The 20,294-nt window shown below is 34.3% G+C and overlaps 1 protein-coding gene across 1 annotated transcript; it reads left to right on the forward strand.

The window, feature by feature from the left end:
- The first annotated feature begins 1,156 nt into the window (after positions 1–1,156).
- On the forward strand, positions 1,157–18,918 carry LOC150099449 (cytochrome P450 4V2-like). Its single transcript, XM_090404362.1, has 11 exons — positions 1,157–1,258; positions 6,488–6,600; positions 11,739–11,824; positions 12,071–12,261; positions 14,130–14,199; positions 14,311–14,320; positions 16,447–16,632; positions 16,875–17,048; positions 18,252–18,318; positions 18,434–18,613; positions 18,743–18,918. Exons 2-11 carry the CDS (start codon positions 6,493–6,495, stop codon positions 18,916–18,918), a joined length of 1,248 nt encoding a protein of 415 aa, XP_090260488.1. The 5' UTR covers positions 1,157–1,258; positions 6,488–6,492.
- The last annotated feature ends 1,376 nt before the right edge of the window (positions 18,919–20,294 follow it).

The following is a 20,294-nucleotide window of genomic DNA, read 5'->3' on the forward strand; positions in this document are numbered from 1 at the left end:
ACAGTGCTGATATATACCTCTAGTGTGGATTTATTGCTTTGAAGAATAAGTGAATTTTTCAGAGAAATTCGCCTAAGGCTGACGAGATTACCCTCCCTGAATTTTTTTTTTCGCTGATTTCCTTGATGATATCGGTGAAAGGCGTCTGGTGAAACAAGGGATATGCATGTTGTTTCCATGCAATGGGAAATCTTTACTTTGTCTCATCTTTGATGTAACCCTGTACTTTAATCATTAACAGGAAACTGAATAACCTGAGGTTAGGTAGGCTGATAGAATGAGTAGATAAGGAATGATGTTGAAAGAAATGTTTCATAAGGAAAGAGATGAAAACTTGGAATTCAGGTTGATATAAATGATTGATAGGGCAAGACAGACGTACTAATGAAAGGAAATTTAATAAAGAGAATGATAAGAAGTCACGCTCTATGGTAGATTAGAACATTAAAATTTACGGAGATACGATGAACAGGGAAGTTACAAGGATGAAACTGAATTGACAAATAAGAATGGTGCTCGACTTGTTTTGCCTGGCAGGTAGATGAGACAAAACATACTAAAAGAAAAGACAGGTAAGCGAAATGATTCATAGAAGTAGCAATTAGGATAAGAGTTGATCCGGTGAGAGTTGTGTAAACCTGAAATTAGTTTCCACCCAGTAGCAACATTCTTTGGTATATCGATCAGTCGTCTTCAAGTTGGTTCTGTTGTGTAATAATTGAAGCCCAGTTTCTTAAAACTTGTTTGCTAAATAGCCATTAAATGTGTTTTTATACAACTACCCTGCTTGACAACTTTAAACCGCTTACAACAAACGAAATATATCAAACGCCATCCTTTTTTTTTTTCAAGGACACCGATGCAAGGGTATTTGTGTCGACACGCTATTCCACTTATAAAGCGAAGACGAACAGTGTAATCCAGTATTCTTGCATTAGCCTGTCAGGTCCGGTCATACATTTGTTTCTACGCACCGACAAGATATGCAAAACACATTACCGAAGAACTTTTGCATTCAAAAGAAGAATAATTCAGCATAAAATGATTAAAATCATTCTAGAAACGATTTTTGATAATCTTGCGTCTGAATTATGTGTTGGTCTTCTGTGTGTGGGATTGCTGCTTGTATACCTGATGCATCATCAATGTAACCATGTCTTACGTGATGTACCTGGCCCATTACCTTACGTTCTAATAGGAAACTTGGATATTCTTTATAGGTTTTTCAGAAGCACTAGAAAATTGAATGCTAATATATGTAAGTGTAGCATTTTTCATTTTATACGAAACGTTTTCAATAAGCATAAAAATCATTAAATTAATATATATGTAGTCTTGCATTTTAGTAAAATATAGTTGAGAGAAAATAGTGTTATTAAACGTTACAATTAGGAGGCTAATTGCCTTTTTTATAATAGAAAATAAATAAACGAAATATTAATTTGAATTTACAAAACTTATATGAATATGTAATTATTTATTCATTATACTTGTAATTTTAATTAAGGAAATATCTTCGTCATTAGAGGGTCTTATGATTAGGATCAGAATAAGTGGATTAAATACATGTATATATGTGTATATATTTTAAGACGCAAAAATTTCAATTCTCTACAGCAAGGCATACAGGAAGTAAATGTTGTGCAGTTTGCGATAAGAGTAGAGTAATTTGTTGATGTTCCTCATGAAGGGCTACAGGTTGTAGTCTTTGGGGAATGTTTTGTAGGGGAAGGAAGGCTGTTCCAAACAAATTTAATTATTATTTTGAGTATTAAAAAAACATAAAAGGGGAATTTTTGTTAAATGATTTAGTTTTTCTTATATATAAAAGCTTTAAAAAATTGTTTCGTTTCGTTAATGTTTCGTTTTAAATTTACTTTAAAAATTCTCTATTTAAAAATTCTGTTTACAGATTTTAATTTTTTTATTTCTAAATTTTACTTATTTAAAAAATTATGTTTAAAAGTTCTATTTACACCATCCATAATACCCAACATGAATGTTTTATCATCCGATCCTCTCTCATCCAGCAGATGCGTCCAAATATAATTGCAGCTTCTGTTGTATAATCTTCTGCATTAGATTCTCCTCTAGTTGTATCTTCCGACATAGTTCTTCATTTGTGATTTTCTATACCCATCCTATTTTCTTAGAATCTTCCAGTAACGAGTTCTATGAAATGTAAAAATTATTTTTCTTGATTCCTAATTTATTACCCACGTTTCATATTCATTCAGTACATCAATAAAGATGTATGTCTCTAGTACTATTAATTTCGTTTACAGGCTGATCGCTTTACTTTTCCAGATGTGATCCATGGCCTTAAGATTTGTTCTTCCATTTACAATCCTGATCTTTATTTCTTTTTTAAAGTCCAAGTCATATGTCATTTTACTTCTCAAATATGTGAATTGTTCTATTTCATATATCAATTCCATTCACTTGTATCTGTTGTGTCATTTTCTTCTCACCAAATACCATTGTCTTTGTTTTTATAGAATATTTTTCCAAGTTCATAACAAGTCCAATTACGTTTTGCTTCCATTTCTTTTATCTTGGAAGAATTCTGTTGTTTGTATTATTGATGGTTATTGCAAATGCAAAATAATAATATTTTTTTTATTGATCTCTCAAATATTTACATATTTAAAATAATCGTCTTGAGTAACATTCAATATATTATTTAACAAGGTTCTGCACTAAGTGCTGCATATATACTTTATTTTTTACAATGATGAGATTCCAATAATAATGATGATGATAACATATTTTTTTCTTTTTTTATAAATAATAATCATAGTAATAATTTACAATTATATAATTCACAGTTGCACAACTTAAATAATATTACATGTTACGGTTCACTTTTTTTTTCCTTCGAAGTTTGAGAAAGTGTGATTATACACAGCTACACATATACAATTGAAATATTATATTTTCTATTTCGCACAAACATACTAATTGAGAAAGAAGAGAAAGAATGATTATACATACAAATTTCTGTATTTGCTTATAATGATTTCTGGTAGATGAGTGAGGCAAGTTAATCCCACCTATTTCGAAGCTTGGGGTTAGCTGAGAGTGGGAAGAGAGTGGGATTTAGCCTTCACTCTTTGTGTTGTTGCTACTATTTATGTATGGGATGTAGGCATTGGATGCTAGTGATTTGTGACGTGTATATTAGTGTTAATGGTTTCTTAACTTTGTTGGTATATTTTCCAGAGTTCGTTTTTTAATGTTCTGTAGTTATCTACGTGTTTTAACTTTCTTGGTAGGTTGTTGAGTTGCGTGTGTATCTGATGTGATCTCACAAATGAACCGTATGAGTTGTTGAAGGGTGTGGAGATGTAGAGAGTTGTCGTAGGTCGTGTATTAATAATAATAATACTTGTTATTATTAATTTATTATTACTAATATTAATAAAAATAATAATAATAATGTTCTATTCACTAGAAATTTACCATGTACAACTACTGAAGAAGCCGGAATACGAAGTGAAGTAACTACTACTGCTGGATTTTTCAGTCACTATTTTTAACTTAATGGATGTAGTTGTAAATTAAAATGTTTTTTGCAAAAACATATTCACTTCCATTTACCCTGATATTACTGCTCTTATCTCATTTGTGCTTATTTCATTATTATTTTCACTTGGTGGAAATACTAAGTGTGAATCGCAGAAGTCTTTGGTGGAAAGATTTCTCGGTGCAGATGAAAAATCTTCATTACGATACGATATGTGGGATGGGATTTTTTTTTCATGTTGGGTCTATACACGAGAGGTTAACTAATCATCTTATAGTATGATAGTACCGTGTAAGGGTAGTGTGTTGGTAATTTGGGATTTTGTTATAAGCTGGTCGGAATCAAATGCCAGTGTATGTTTTTGAATTTTTTAAGGGATGGATGATTTTTCAATGTGTGTGAAGCCAGAGTATTTCTACTAAATGGACCTGCGATAATTTGAAAATGTTCATATTTTGAAGTTAGAACAAAGATTCAGTGGTATCAAACCATTAGCACACCCACGTTAATAAATATATGATACGTTTACAAGGTTTCGTAGGTAGGGTTGTAAAATACATCTTAGCGTATATTCAATAATCGTATAAAACTAAACAGAAAAAAATAAGCATATAGTTTAGAGAGAAGTAATATTGCGATAATATTTTGTTTTTTTACCAACATCGCATGCTCTACTTTTTTATCTAGATGCTCTGTTTCAAGTTGTATGCAATCCAAAACTGTGATGAAATTTCTTCAACTTCAGGTTCGAATTCCGTATTTCGAAGATCCACACAATCACCGAATTTAATTTCATTTATACAGTATGAACGCAAAAACCAGTACAATAAAGCATTAACGATAGTACATTACCTGCTCTTAATGATCACCTGTCTTTGAAGAGAGGTTTCGTAACGCATGCGAAGGTTTGAAGGCTGATTATGAGAGAATATCCTTTCTTTCAACTTGTTCCAGACGAAGGTGAACGTGAAGGGTAGGGGAATTCTGTAAACCTCCAAATCAGCCTCCCGGGGAAGTGTTCTGTTGAAATACCTGTGTATGAAATGGAATGTTTTTTGTGTGATACATCTTACGCAATTCTAGGTGAAGGCAACGAACACATTGTCGATGTAGCGTCTGCTATTCAAGGTCACGGTTGCACCACCCCCTTCAATGAAGTAGAGAGCAATTATGCCATGGCCGTTAACTGCATACCGTATACGGTGACCTTCTCGCTTTGAACAAGTTTCTCTTTCACAAATTCAGGTCTAGAACCCAAGAAGCCCGTAGGCTCGTCTGTTTACGTGACCGCTTAAATTGAAATGCCCTTCGTCTGAAAACGGACATTTTGGAGGAAAGACGGATCTTCATAGACATTGGCCAGTACGCGTGCACAGTATTCCCACCGTGCAGCGTAATCCGTTGCTGTTAAATACTGACCCACTTGAATGACGTACGAAAAACACCCAGCTCCTTAATGATTCTCTTTACTAATCACCTCGGTATCCCAAGTTTTCTCACTGTTCGGAGTTGTCCGTGTTTCGGAGACTGTAACACTTGCTCCAGCACAAGCCCGTGATTCTCATTTGTGTTAACAGTTCGTGGTCACTTCGAAATGCCCTTTGCATTGCAGCAGGACACTGCGAGTACGTCGGATCCTCTCGATTAAGGCAATGGTGATATTCTTGCTTGGGGCACGCTTACGAAAACGACGAACAAATTGTTCACAAACATGCGGTAGATTTGTGCCATTTGCTCTACCAACTCCGTATGAATAAAAACAATGCTCAGCAGTAAACGTCTTTTCTTCCAACGTCAACACCATTGCTACAGCTAAATGGCATGGCGTGGACTCTACACGCGGTCTTTTGTTAATGTGAATGCAGTCGAATGACATATAACATAACGCAGGTACTGAAGAAGGTGTCTAATAACAGTACTGCTTTTTTTTGCGTCATACCGTAGAATATATGCATTTATTAATTTGTTGAGCAGTAATATTATTACCCTCAATATTATAGGCAGACGCTAAACAGTCATTGAAAATAACAAAAAGATTATCAATAAATTCTGGCACTGTTGCTTTCTTTTAGGTATCAAACGACATAATGTAAATTTAGAAGTATGTGTCGTAAACCTAGAAATAAAGATAGTACAGTACTGCGCCATTATTTGATAATGCATTTGCAGCAGACCGGATTCTGGAAAAGAAAGGGGTGGGGGGAACACTTTCATTTTGTTTCTTTTATTCATGTTTCCTGAGATTATTGTTAAAACACATAACGAGCAGCACGTGCTAAAATGAAATATCAGAAATTTCAAGGGAATTTCCTTGAAATTCAAGATCTTTCAGGAGAGGAATTCGTCCATGCTTGAATTATTGCAAAGGGCTTTACCGGCTTCCAGGAACAAGAGAAGAATATATAATCTCTTTAAGTATGCCGATGAAGAGATTGAAGTTATTATTTTTTTTAATCTATTTTTTTATTCTCAGAAAAGCTTTGAACATTTACATTGGAACATTTTAGCCGAAACTTTCCCGGATTGCGTACAAGTGATTAGCCTCAGATGTGGAAACAAGTTCTACGAATACATCTTAAAAGAAACTAATGAATCACACACAAAAAAAGTCAAATTTTGTTTAGAGTGCTACGTTGCAGGTAATAATAAAAAGACTGTTCTGAAAAAGATCGCAATTTATTCTTTGACATAAAATATTACATACTTTATTTCATGAAGTTATTCAAATACTTCGGTTTATGAAGAAACGTTATCCCAATACACATACACCAAATTTTCAGGTACCAAGTTCTTAAGAGTTAAAATTGTTTCACATTTCAAATAGGTAAAACAAGTACAAACATTTTGATTTTCACAGTTTAATTACCGATATTGTTTTATCAAACGTTGTACTGTGTAGTATTCATCATTATACTGTTATATCTTTATGTGTGTATTGTTCTAATTCACATTTTCATGTAGATATTATGCAAGAATTCTTGGCTTATTTTCAACTGTATCATAATGAAGACATGATAGTCATGTGGCTCTTTTGGTTTCCATACTTAATTTTATATAAATGGAACACAGCAAAGGTAAGTGTCTAAAATAATAATTACCAGCAGTCAAAGAACCTAATCTGGTTTTATGCGGTGGTACCATTTGGACTGCCATTTGTTTAATAAATCTTTCTTCAATGAATTTTAATTTCCATCTCTCTGTGTTCTTTATATAACATCTTCTTAAACAGTACAAATGTCTTCCTCTTACTCTCTGTATAACTATAGCTTAATTATTTAAAAATGCTCATTTTTTCTTTGGTGATTGCATTTGGCTAAATTGCGAACGATTATCATCCATCGCTAAAGCTGTGGAGCCATGTTTTTATTTGACACCCGTTTGTTCTCTAGCCGGTGTGCCTGTTTTCCGGGATGAAAATTAAAAATTTTTAAGAGTAATTTCTTGTGTGTTAAATAGGATTAGAACGAAGATTGTTTTTAGTAGGTTACTGAGAACAATATTTACTTTCGGGTAGAAACAGATCTGGATTTCACTCCCGTAGGTGTCAAGATTGTCAAGCTTTTATAAAGCTTGAAAACTAAAGATATATTTTTGTTATCATACAAGTGTAAGTTTTTTTTTTCAACACAAAAATTTATTACTTCGCGTTACACACAAATCCATCGGTAAATAATCTTGAAAATAAAGACAGCTCATGGCATCGTCTCTCTCTTTGTGATCTAACAACCACTATATAGCTTGAAGTAATATCCTATTAAATGAAAGGGTTGTGAGTCGATTAGTTGGCGATACGAGCATTTTAATATAAAGAAAACTAGGCAAGACAGCCCAAGATTTTCAATGGTTCGTTTTAAAATAAGAATCAATCATGTTTTCATCTTGATGAAGTTGTTGTTGTTTTTATGTTCCATCGAGTCGTTTTCGACTGTTGGTGATTCTATGAACATACGCTCTCTATGTTTTCTACCTGTCACTAGCCATATCCTTCAGAATTTTCAGGCGCATTCCAGTTTCTTCTTTAACTCCATCCACCCATATAATTCTTAGTCATCCTCTTCTCCTGCTTCCATACACTTTAGTAAGAATCATCATCTTCTCCAGACTGATGTTTGCTCGTATAATATACGAAATATGACAATTTTTGCTTGATGATCAAGCAAATCTTGATGATTGCTCCCTCAAAGCTTGATGCTCAAGCTTTGAGGGAGCATTATGGCTTTATTCTGTCTAACTCTGATTTATTGGTTTGCTTTGCAGTCCATGGTATTCTTAGTGAGCATCTGCAAACCCATAATTCAAATGCATCTATCTTCTTTCTTTTACTCTTTCTCAGGGTCAAACTTTCACATCCATATAGTACCACACGATTACCATTGCTTTCACGACTCTGATTTTTGTTGCGAGGTTGACATCTTTATCTTTAAACACCCTGCTTAAATTTGTCATTGCGATTCCTCCCGAGTAATAATCTTCTTCTAACGTCTTCAGTACAATACCCATCTTTATCAATTCAGGATCCGTTGAGGACAAAATTGTTAACTACTTCCATTTTTCACCATCTACTTCAAAATCTTCAAGTTCACATGTTGCCATAACTTTTATATTTTTGAGGTTAGGTTTAACGTCATATTTAGCACTTTCTTCTTTAACTTTCATAAGAGGTTCCTCCAAACCTTCTTTGCCTTCTGCTACCAAGGTGGTATGATCTGCATACTTCAAAGTATTAATATTTCATCCAACAATTTTAATTCCAACTGAAGACCCCTCCAGCCCTGCCATTCTTAAAACGTGTTCGCTGTACAAGTTAAACAGGCACGGACATAAAATACATCCCTGTCGCACCCCTTTACCTATTGTGAAATACTCAGTTTCTCCAAGATCTGTTCGGACAGAAGCTTCTTGTTCACAATAAAGATTCCTCAGAAAGATAATAAAATGGTCTGGTACTCCCATTTTTTAACACATTCCACAGTTTCACATGATCTACAGAGTCAAAAGCCTTGCTATAGTCAAGGAAACAAAGGTAGACATTCTGTGCTCTTTCTGTTATCCATCTCACATTGGCGATTTGATCTCTTGTTCCTCCTTTTCGAAATCCTGCCTGTTCATCTGGCATTTCTGTCTTCATGAATGGCTCCAGTCTTTTCTGAATGATCTTAAGTAAGACTTTACTTGCATGAGAAATCAGTGCTATAGTTTTGTAATTTTTGCACTCTCTGGCATCGCCTTTCTTCAATAAAGGTATATAAACTGATTTTTTTCATTCCCTAGGCCAAGGTTTCCCAAACTTTTTTTCGTGGCCCGGTTATTTTAATACTCCATCTTAGTGACCCACTAAACCTTTTATGGCCAATAGGTAAAATAAAACAGATTTGAATGTTCATAGAGTTTTCATTTATTATTATTATAATAAAGAAGCATTTACTCTTACAAAAATATAAAGAAATTAAACTAAAGCCAAGTAATTTATTTGAGAAGTGTGATGCTGTTGTTTTGTTAACTAGAAACTTCAGGTTTGGTGGAAAAGATGAAAACTTCATTCTTAAATCCGATTCGCCTCCCATTCGGTTTCTATATTTATTTTTTTTAGAAAAACCAATATTGAAAAACCTCTTTCACACTTATAGGTTGTGACAAAAGGCAGTGGAAATTTTATCGCTTTTTCTTATAAAACTGGGTACTCTTAACGGCAAGACAGCCAAAAATCCATCAGTGGTATTGTGTTGAAGATATGTTTGAGTGCCTATCACGCGAAAGTTCAATTATAGATTCAATATCTGAAAAAAAAAATTGCACTCTTTTAAGTGACCTACGCCATTTTCTTCGATATTATCTGCCATCTCCATGATGGCAGATAATATTGATTCCTGGAACTATTAATTTCTTGGCAACTGTGTGAGGATTAACCAGTTTGAGCAATTAATTTTGATATTTCATAAGAAGCCATTATAAGATTTTCAGACTGAGCTCCCTGAGAAAAATTCGAAGACATAGTCTTCTTGGTAGCTATTATTTCTCTAGTTTTATTTATAAAGAAATCTATTGGCTAATTACTATAGTTCGGATGTTTCAATTCCAAATGTCGCTTCAACTTTGAAGGTCTCATGGACTCCTTTGAAAGTTCCGCACAACAAATAACACATAATGGTTTATCACAGTACCCTTGATAAAACCGAATTGTATGTAATCCACTTCTTCTTCTTTTATGTAAGAGTAGTAGACAACATATCGTGCGGCCGTTTGTTAGTGCTGTTCTCAGAACTCGATTTTTCTTTGGTGCTAATCGAAGAGTTTGTAACCGGCACATTTTTTGTTTGTTGTTTTATTACCCATTTATCCATCGTTAAATGGATAATGGCAGGCGAGATAAGGAAAGAATGAAATAAATTATTTAGAAAAAAATATAATAATTACGGTTGTTCAGCCGAACCTACCAGGCAAAGTACACTTAAGCAGCAAATACAAAAAAATACGCTCTCTCTCGATGCTTAACTCAAACTGAACAGGCAGAGTGAGTACGTGATAGGCGAGTAAAACAAACGCTATACCGCCAAACGATTCGGATGGTGGCGTGGTTGCCGGCGTGTAGCCTCGCCATTAGTTCAGCTACTTTACAGCGAACAAAAAGACTGTGAAATGGCGACGCCGACGCGGACAGAGCTCGTTTTTCGTCTCTATTAATTCAATTATTTATTCATTAGTCCCGATTAACCACTACTTACTTGCATTTTAGAGTTTCGTGAAAAAAAAAAAAAAGGAAACACCTAGGCTTTCGAGAGTTTTTTAGGCGACCCAGCATTTAGCTTTCGTGACCCGGTGCCAGGTATTGACCCACCATTTGGGAAACGCTGCCCTAGGGCTTGTGATCCACATTTGCCGACATACAGCTGTTAAAATTTTAACTGCCTCTTCTCCCATGGCTTTGAGCAGCTCAATCGGTATTCTATCTCCTCCATGTGCTTTCCTACTCGGCAGCTGTTGCAGTGCCTACCTCACTTTACCCTCCAGTGGTACTGGCTCTTGGGTTTAATCCTGCTCTTCAAATTTCTCAGTAATTTTGGAGTCCTTTCTGTAAAGGGATTCTGTATACTCTTTCCATCTTTCTGTGATATCTGCAGCTTCTGTACGTTATCCTTGGTGTTTACTTTTCAATATTGTCACGTAATGTGATCCTAAAAGAGTGTGTCAGGAACGAGAAAGCCGTTGTCTGAGAAGGCTAGTAAGGACAACCAGAGCTTCCTGTGTGCAACGATTGACTGAAACATTTAACGAAGGCTGTTTATGACCCGTCATCTCGCCGAAAACTGCGCTCACGGAATTGAAGGGGATCGGTATTGGTAGTTGCATGCCTATACGTAAAGTAAAAGTTTCTAATTCAGTAGCTGGTATGCGTATCTTTTCACTAAACCTCCAGGAGATTCTCTCTCTCACTCTCCTTTTCAGGCATCTATAGTATAGCCAGTTGTCAATGAGATACTTGGTATTTCGGATAAACACGACGGAACATCCTGATTCATGCTCAATTCATGCATAAACCCCAAACTTCACTGTGAAGGCGTTCGAAACAGAAATCGTGCGAAAGAGGTTAAGTCTTATTCCAACTCAGCTACATAGGCTCTCACTGACCATGTACATTAGAAAAAAACAATACCCGGGGTGAACAATCCAACTTGTTAACGATGGTTAACGATGTCCAGCTTTCGAATAGAAAGGAAGGTTTTATCACAACGTCTTTAGTGGGTTGTATGAAATGTGATACTTTCTTTGTACTCCCAATAGCGGAAGCCAAACAATTACTATAGAACAGAGTTGACAGAGTAGATCTCTTCAAATATTGTATTAATAGTGCATTCCAATAGGAATTTTTTTACAGAAGAACGGACTGGGAATAGATTCTTTCCTTTCTCCTCTATTTAGCAAATCTGTCCATTAAGTGGAGTCCAAAGTCCTTGAATAAAGGAATACGACTTAAACTTTAGCTCAGGAAATATTCATGTTCGGATTCAACTTTGAATTGAAATTCAACGTGAGTAATATGAGCTCAATATGACATGGAATTGCATGTATTTACAAGATCATTCAAATAAGTATAAGCAGCTTTAGTCAAACATATCTTAATAACCACAAATATTACTTTTAATCATTCCCTAGAAACCTAGAACTTTTCTTGTTTACATTGATGAGGACCTTAAGATTTCACATTGTATTGCAGGTTCTGCTGAGCAGTAAAACCCATCTCTCTAAGACATCCGAGTATAATCTGGCGAAAGCTTGGTTAAACGATGGACTGGTGCTGAGGTAAAATGATTTTGCTATATTAATGAAATGGAATTAAAATATATTGAAATATTGTTAAGTTTGTTAGTAATAAATTATGTGAACAAACAAAATTCTGATTTAGTCATAACTTATTTGCATGTTGTGTAGTTGCATCTATTTTCCTGTCAAAGATGTTTTGATGACTATCTAGTAAAAGAGTGTACATATAGACATAATCAAGTTTCAAGAATTCTTAATCACTTATTCAAATCGTTTTCTTTCTAGCACTGGAAACAAATGGAGGAAACGAAGGAAACTTTTGACGCCAGTATTTCATTCGAGCATATTAGAAGGATTCTTGCCAATCATGAATGAACAATCTTCAATCTTCATTAAACAGATGAACTTAAAAATTCAGGAGGAGTGGATCGATATCGTTCCTGTAGTGAAATTATTCAGCTTGGATGTCATATGTGGTAAGTATGCTTTCTGGCTGTTTTGAATCCATATCATTTTGAATTTCATTGCCTCCGTTCTCGCTGTTATAAATGATTAATGGATTGTAATGGTTTTTGTGACGACAACGGTTTCCTTAACTATATTTGCACATGAATACGTGCATGTCATGCAAAACTAATCTCTGCATGGCATCCACATTGTGCATTCAATAATCATGACACACAAGTTTACATTCAATTAATCCTTTGTATAATAATGATTCCGTTTCTTACTGTTTGTATCGAAGATATGATTTACTTAACCTTACTTAAATAGTGCATAATAACTACAGCTAATTGAGCAAACGTCATATCTTTGATTAGACGAGATATCCACAGATACTGAGTGTGTTTTAATTTTTATGTGGTTTTCCCATATAAGTAACAGGATTTGAGTCTAAATCCAGTGACCTCTATTCTATATTTTCTATAGAAACGTTTCATTACACAACAACAACAACAACCAGCATACCTTTAACTCATCAAAATAGTAGCAGTCTATTTCATTCCTTAACGAAAATCTATAATAAGCAGCGTACACAGATGTTTGAGTTGAATTCATCTTTAATATCAAAATACCATGCTAACTACGATGGGGAGATTTGTAGATCTGTGAGATCTGTTATTTTGAAAGCATTTGCGGATTCAAGAGGGGACATTTTTGGTTGTTTATATCTATAAATCAGTAATTATTTTTTCTTTCTCGAAATAGTGTTTGCTGATCTGTTGAAGTCCTTTGGAGTCTGATTATTTTCAATAACTTCAATATATTCTATGAGAGAAAAATTCACCTTTAGACACAAATAGAACATCGGATTCATTGCTGAAAATGTATTTCTGGAAATTTACCAAGTAAAAAATGACTATGAAGGAAGTTAAGGAAGTTTCATCCCTTTTTATTTAAAAAAAGGGTTTGTACGGCGAGTTGACAATATGGTCATCAACTTTGCTATAGCCTAGGGGGGGATATAATAAAGGAAGGGTGTTCAGAATTCTGAAGTTAATCAGTTGCACCAGTGGACATTCCCAGATTACGAAGAAAACATATTAAATTTCATTATACTAATAAACATTATTTTATTTGTAGGTCGCACTGTTATGATCATCAAGAACTTTATGCACTTCCAGATATGCATAACTATATGTAGAGAAGTTATGATTGTAAATTCGAAAGGTATAAGCAAGATGTCAAGTCTTTATAGTTTTTATTAAATATAAAAAGGTAAAATATATAAATTTTTGCTCTCGTTTCTAAACTTATATCCTCTGAGTTTCAAAGCAAAGGTTAAATCTGTCCTCAAGTCGTTGTCTTTATGTCATCTAGGAACGAATATTTATTGTTTTCTGCAGCTAAAGCATGTATCTCTTCGAACTTTCTACATATTACTTAAGTATTTTAATGTTTAATTCCCTTCTGACCCACAAAACATAAAAATATCTTCATAGCTTCAATTTACAAAATAATATGAAATTATTTTTACTTAATATAATTCTCCTCCTCGTTGTCAAACATACTATTCATTATGAATGTGTAATAGACTTAATCTGATGTTTTAAGAATACTTGTTACATAAAGACCTAATACAAGCACGTAAACACAAGAAAGACATTTAATTAACCAAATATTTCGTTCTGGAAATAGCAGACCATCTTCTTCTTTTTACGCGGCTTGTTTAAATGATCTATTGTTAGTATTCCACCTTGTATTTTTTTTTAAACTGTTCTTGTAGTGCAACTGAAGATGGTCTGCTATTTCCAGGCCGAAATATTTGGTTAATTAAATATCTTTCTTGTGTTTAGGTGCTTATATTATTTAGACTTAGTCTATTTGTATTTTGAATTCATAGAATCCGCCATGGGAGTCAAGATCAATGCCCAATATGACGACGACAATACATATGTAAAAGCAGTCAAACGGTAAGTCTACTTGAATTTATATTTAAATTTAATATCAGTTAAACAAAGAAATTTTAAATTTTAGTATGAACCCTTCAATCATATTTATATAAGTGATTATGCCATTTGTAGAAAATTAAAGGTAATGAAAAAAAAAAAAAATATATATATATATATATATGAAGTGGTCTGATAAGTTCTTGGCCTCGATCATACATGGCAACGCTATCGGCAAGATCTTTTTTTTCTAAGTTGGTACATCTGTCTTAAGCATCCATGTGAAATTGCAAATCATTCTATCGAGTAGTTTGTTTTATACAGCTGTCTGAATCGAAAGTGCTGTATTCCTTGAAATGGATAAAATTGAGTTATAAACTTCTCGGTAAAAGAAGGTTTAACGACAAAAACAATTCAATCGAAGTTCATAGAAGTTTTTTGGGCATTCTTCTCCTTCGTTGTCGACAATTAACAAATGGGCTGCCAAGTTTAAATGTGGCCGTAACAGCCTTGAAGATAATCCACGTGAAGGACGTCCAAAAGTGTAACAACACTAGAAAGCATTAATAAAATGCATGATATGATATTGGATGACCGGCGAGTCAAAGTGCCTGAAATTGCTGAGACTATAGGTATTTCAAAAGAATGTGTAGGATATATTTTGCATGAATAACTTCAAATGAAAAAGCTTTGCGCAAGATGGTTGCCGCGCTTGCTCACAGGAGATCAAAAACGAACTCGCATGAAAATCTCTGAACATTGCCTGGAGCGTTTTATCAAGAATAAAACTGATTTTGTACGTCGATTTATTACTACGGATGAGACTTGGATTCTCCAGTGCACACCAGGATCCAAACAGCAGTTAAAACAGTGAACAGAAGCCGGTTGTTCAGCGACAAAGAAGACAAAGTCGGTTCAATCAGCAGGAAAGGTCATGGCATCTTTGTTTTGGGATGCTAAAGGCATTTTGCTTATTAATTATCTTGAAAAGGATAAACCAATAACCGCGGAATATTATTTCGATCTTTTAACCAGACTAGACGAAAACAAATCGTGCGAAAAGAGTGGTTTGCAGAAGAAATAACCATCTTTCGCCTGCCCACAAAGGAGTTTTGTCAGTGGGAAAATTAAGGGATCTGCACTAAAATTTGTTGGAACATCCGTCCCATTCCCAAGATTTGGCTCTCTCTGACTCTATCAAACCCTTCTTCGCTGGTCATCGTTTGTCTTCGAATCAAGAGGTGATTTCAGCTGTAGAAGGGTATTTTGCAGATCTTACTGAGAACCACTACAGGGATGGGATAATGGCGCTGGAGCATCGCTGGAATAAATATATTAGTCTTAATGGAAATTATTGAATGAAACAGAATTATTGAAATGAACTATAATTATTGAAAAATGAAAATAATTTTGAAATTATAAATTTGTTTTTTCAATATATATATCGTATATATCTTATATCATGGTCTTCCAAAAGCTTTGAAATTGATCTGAAGTGCTAATTTGTTCTTTCTCATTCCCTTTTTAACTAGAGTAACGGAGATGTTTCTTTACCGTATCATTAGACCGTGGCTGTGGAACGATTTCATGTTCTTCCATTTATTTTCGTCAGGACGTCACTATAAAAAAGACATCGAAATTCTCAAGAATTTTACCAAGAAAGTCAGTACACGAATGATTATTTATATTTATTTTTACTATTTACATTGACAAAAATCTCTCAATTATCTGAAATTGGGTCGATGACGATGGTATTTGTTTGTTTTTAGAATTTTTATCCCGTGTACAGACTACCACATTTACAAATGTCTTTATTATTTAATTAAATATGCCAGCAATCATCTGCAGTTCGTAATAAAAATTTAAGGAAGAAAATGAATGAAATAGCAAACGATTTGTGTTCAAGTTATGTCACTTAACCACTCAGTAAAATACTTTACCGAGAAGTTAAATATTATATAAGAAAAATACTTTATTTGCTGGGCCCTTTTTTTTTCAGTTAATTCTATAATTTTCACACAAATACTATGAATTCAAAGGGACCAGAAGATGAATTCGATTTGTAAAAAATTCACCCGTAGTGTTTATCCATTCACTTTGATTTAATTTCAGTACAAATCATGTTTTCTGAGAGTGGCTTTTCTCTATTTTTTTACATCTAATAGATTGATTTAAATTTCAAATCCTCTAAATATTCTTTGGATAATCATTGGTAATTATATTTTAAGCATTTAATTATTTGTTAATACGAAGTGCTTTAATCACTGACAGATTCTAAAGGAGAAGAAAGAAGATTTTTTAAAAAACCCAGTTTCAATTGATCATGATAAGGAAGAATATAATGGGATACCAAGAAAGAAACGAGCACTCTTAGAACATCTCTTAGACCAGCACATCCACTATAACACTTTGAGTGAGGAAGACATCATAGAAGAAGTGGACACCTTTATGTATGCGGTAAATTCCCATTACGGTTAGCATCTTAATTTCCGTGTTTTTAATATAAAAAAACACGCTAACCTGTTGATATTTTATAATAGCCATTCTAATCTGAATATTCTAACAGTCCGTTTTTAGCATTTTTTATCGTAGTTTTCATTAATAGAACGCATACTGATTTTATATAAAATGTATTTCCTTTTCTTTCCATAATATTCATTCCATTTGATGTCTGTTTCAAAATCTGTGTTCTTGTACAGGGCCATGACACTACTGCTATGACCATTTGCTGGGCCCTTTATAACATTGGGCTGTATCCTGAAATGCAGGCGAAGATACAACAAGAGTTAGATTTTCTCTTTAGAGATGATATCGACCGTGCGTTAACAATGAATGATCTCAGGGAAATGAAGTATATGGAGTGTGTAATCATGGTAATCGATTATTTTAATAATTTCTTTCTAAGGTGTAGTTTGCTCTTTGTACTCTTGTCAAAATCAATTCATATTAACACAATGCATTGTGTACTTTTTTAAGCTCAATGGTTCACACAAAATCTGTAGGCAAAACGCAAATCAAAAGAGCAATAAAGTATCCTTATTTAATCTTACTATAGATACGTAAGCCTGTTAAAATGGCAAGAAAACTATCATATCGTCTGTATTTCATTACGATTTTCATATTTTAATTTCATTAAGGATGAACGTTTCGGTTAATTAACTTTATATAACTAGACGTACAGTTTATTTAATCAACTTAACTGGCCTTGTAGGCGTAGTGGTTACCGAATCCTCTCCTTAACCAAAATACCGATGCTTCGAATCCTGCCAGGGATATGGCAGTTGGTAACTGTCTGTAGGAGAGGTGATCATAAATTTAATATCAACGAATGAGATAAGACTACCGCCATAACAAACATACAAACAATCCTTAGCCCACTTAGGTATTAATTTACTAAGTTTAGTAAATTAATACCTAAGTGTTTACAACATATACTGGGTTGCTTTCAAGAAAGAAAACGGGTTTAATCAAAATACGAGGTTGGGCTGAAAAGTTCGAATTTCTTCAAAACCTCTGACATCTTCTTATATATCCTAAAAGAAAAAAAAAATTTTCAACAAATTATTACAATTTGATGAAACATGGGGTTAAAGGGTATCAAGATATGATCTTTTTTGTGGTTATATCAGTTGTTTTAATATCGTTTTTGTAATAGGTGTTTATCAGAACTTCTTTCCATATCCTCGCCATCCTCGTAAATAAACTGCAATTTAAAGCAAGTATTGCACCTGTTAGTACACAATTATAATAAATATAATTGCCAGAATTTTCTCTTTAATAAATTTATGCTCAACATATAAATCGGAAAAAACTGTTTTAAAGAACAATCAAAATTATAAAAATAATAATTATAAAAGTTTTAAATTATTATTACTAGTAGTAGTCGTATAATAATAAAAAAACTAGAAAAAGTTTTGAAAACATTCTGGGAAATGATAAAAACTCATCAGTCTAGAAGATGTGCGATTTTAATTATGAGCTTATATTTCAAAATATGAAATAACAAAAAAAAAGGTACACAAAAATAATCAAACTACATTTATATAATTTAAGTACAGCGATATTTTTATTATCAGGAATCACTGCGGTTGTATCCTTCAGTTCCAATAATTGGACGAATTTTTGAAGAAGATGTAGAGATAAGTAAGTAATATTTGAAATAATATTGATTGAAAACCATATTTATTTATTTATTTATTTTAACAGGCAATACATTCAAAAAACGGATTGTTATATTCAGAATTTTGCGCATTTTTAGATGGCCATGTTGTTCCTAAGGGCACTCCTTGCTACATTCCCCTATTTCTCTTCCATCAGGATCGAGAACTATTCCCCAATCCTGAAATGTTTGATCCTGAAAGGTTTTCCCCAGAAAATCGCAGCAAACTCTCAACTTATTCATACATACCCTTCTCAGCTGGTCCTAGAAACTGCGTCGGTAAGTATTAGCAATGTAATTTTCCACGTGCACTTCTAAATCTTCTTCTTCTTCTTCAGAATAAATCTACTTTATAAATTTTCTTCTTCTTCAGAATAAATGTACTTCATTTTCAATCTTTTATTTCAGGGCAAAAATTGGCTATGATGGAAGCAAAAATTGTTATATCTCACATCCTTCGTAGGTTCACCATCCGGTCTCTTGACCCAAAGGACAAGATTCACTTACTCATTGAAGTGGTTTTAAGTCCAGCAGAAAAGCTTCGAATTCAGATGAAACCGCGACAGAAAAATGTGTGCGGTTAGTTCATATGTGACTTTATTGTGTACTAATTTGTACAGGGTGATCAATATTAAAGTATCTCTGTTTAAAAGGCCTTGGTGAGGGCCGTACAATGATCTAAATACAGTGAAATCTTTCATGAATACATTGTGCTTCATGCTGAATCGAAATCTGAGAGAAAACAAAATGTAGTTCCATAATCATCACCAGGTGGCGTTGTATAATATACCGAATTTAGATGTAGTATTCTTCTCTATGTGTGTGTAAGGAAAAAACAAAATTTTTATTCACTTTTATTGTACAGCCCGTAAATGCACAATGAAAGTGAATAAAAATATACTCTTCAATCTGCTGCCCTTCTCGGTATGCCACAAACTGCATCCTTTGCCATTGGGTTTAACGGCAGAACACAACTGGTCGGCACTGATGTTTCGCTCATGCTGCCTTATGCCGTCTTTCAGCGATGACAAGTTATCAAGATGATCCCGATAAACCCTGTCTTTGAGAAATCCCCAGAGCCAGAAGTCAGAGGAGGAATCAGATCAGATGAACCTGTTAGTCATGCAGTGGAAAACACACGGATGTTCACTCTGACGTCCGTGAAATATTATCGAAGACTCTCCTGTTCGGATCAACTGATGCGTGGAGAGGGCCAATCCTGCATCAAAAGGGCAATCCATGCGCAGGGATTCTGTAGCTGTGGCACAACAAAATTGTTTATGATATCGCGATACCTATCGGCATTAACTGAGCAGGTCACAGGACCCGACTCTCGAATGTCCTCATAGAAGATTTCTTCATATGGTAAATGAAGCTGAAACCCGGGCCAGGTTTACAGATTTGCATTCAGTCAAGTAACCTTGAGTGAATGTAAAGAACTTTGTTGGACTGCATGCGGATTTTGTGTAGCCCATACCCAGCGACTGTGGATTTTCACAGCTCTGTTGAGGTGAAAGTGAGACTCATCTCCCCAAAAAATCATCCACTACCACTCAGTGGTCCACTTCACTCGATCAAGGAAAGTTAAAGCGAATGTCAGTCGACTTTCAAAGTCCTGCGGATGCAACTCCTGTGTCAGAGTTCTCTTAAAGGTGTGGAAATACACAATCCACCATAGAATTCTACAGAGAGTTGTGTAGAGCATGTCTTGATACAACCGTGCACTGCAGAAACCAACGCTGGTATTCATCGCGTGCTCTACAATGATGACAGCAGCAACTATATTCACTTGTTGTGAACTGAGTGGTATGCGACCTCTGTCAGGAATAACTCCCAACCATCACTATTCTTGAAAACGACTGATCATTCGTCTCGTATACATGGAAATAGTGAACCTCGTAAACATTTCTTTAGGCGAAGAAATTCGCGGAGTGCTGTAACAGCATTGCAGTTTTTTAGT

Source organism: Typopeltis vanoorti, chromosome 14, assembly GCF_054136105.1.
Source record: "Typopeltis vanoorti isolate ZY-2024b chromosome 14, IOZ_Tvanoo_1.0, whole genome shotgun sequence".
NCBI lineage: Eukaryota > Metazoa > Arthropoda > Arachnida > Uropygi > Thelyphonidae > Typopeltis > Typopeltis vanoorti.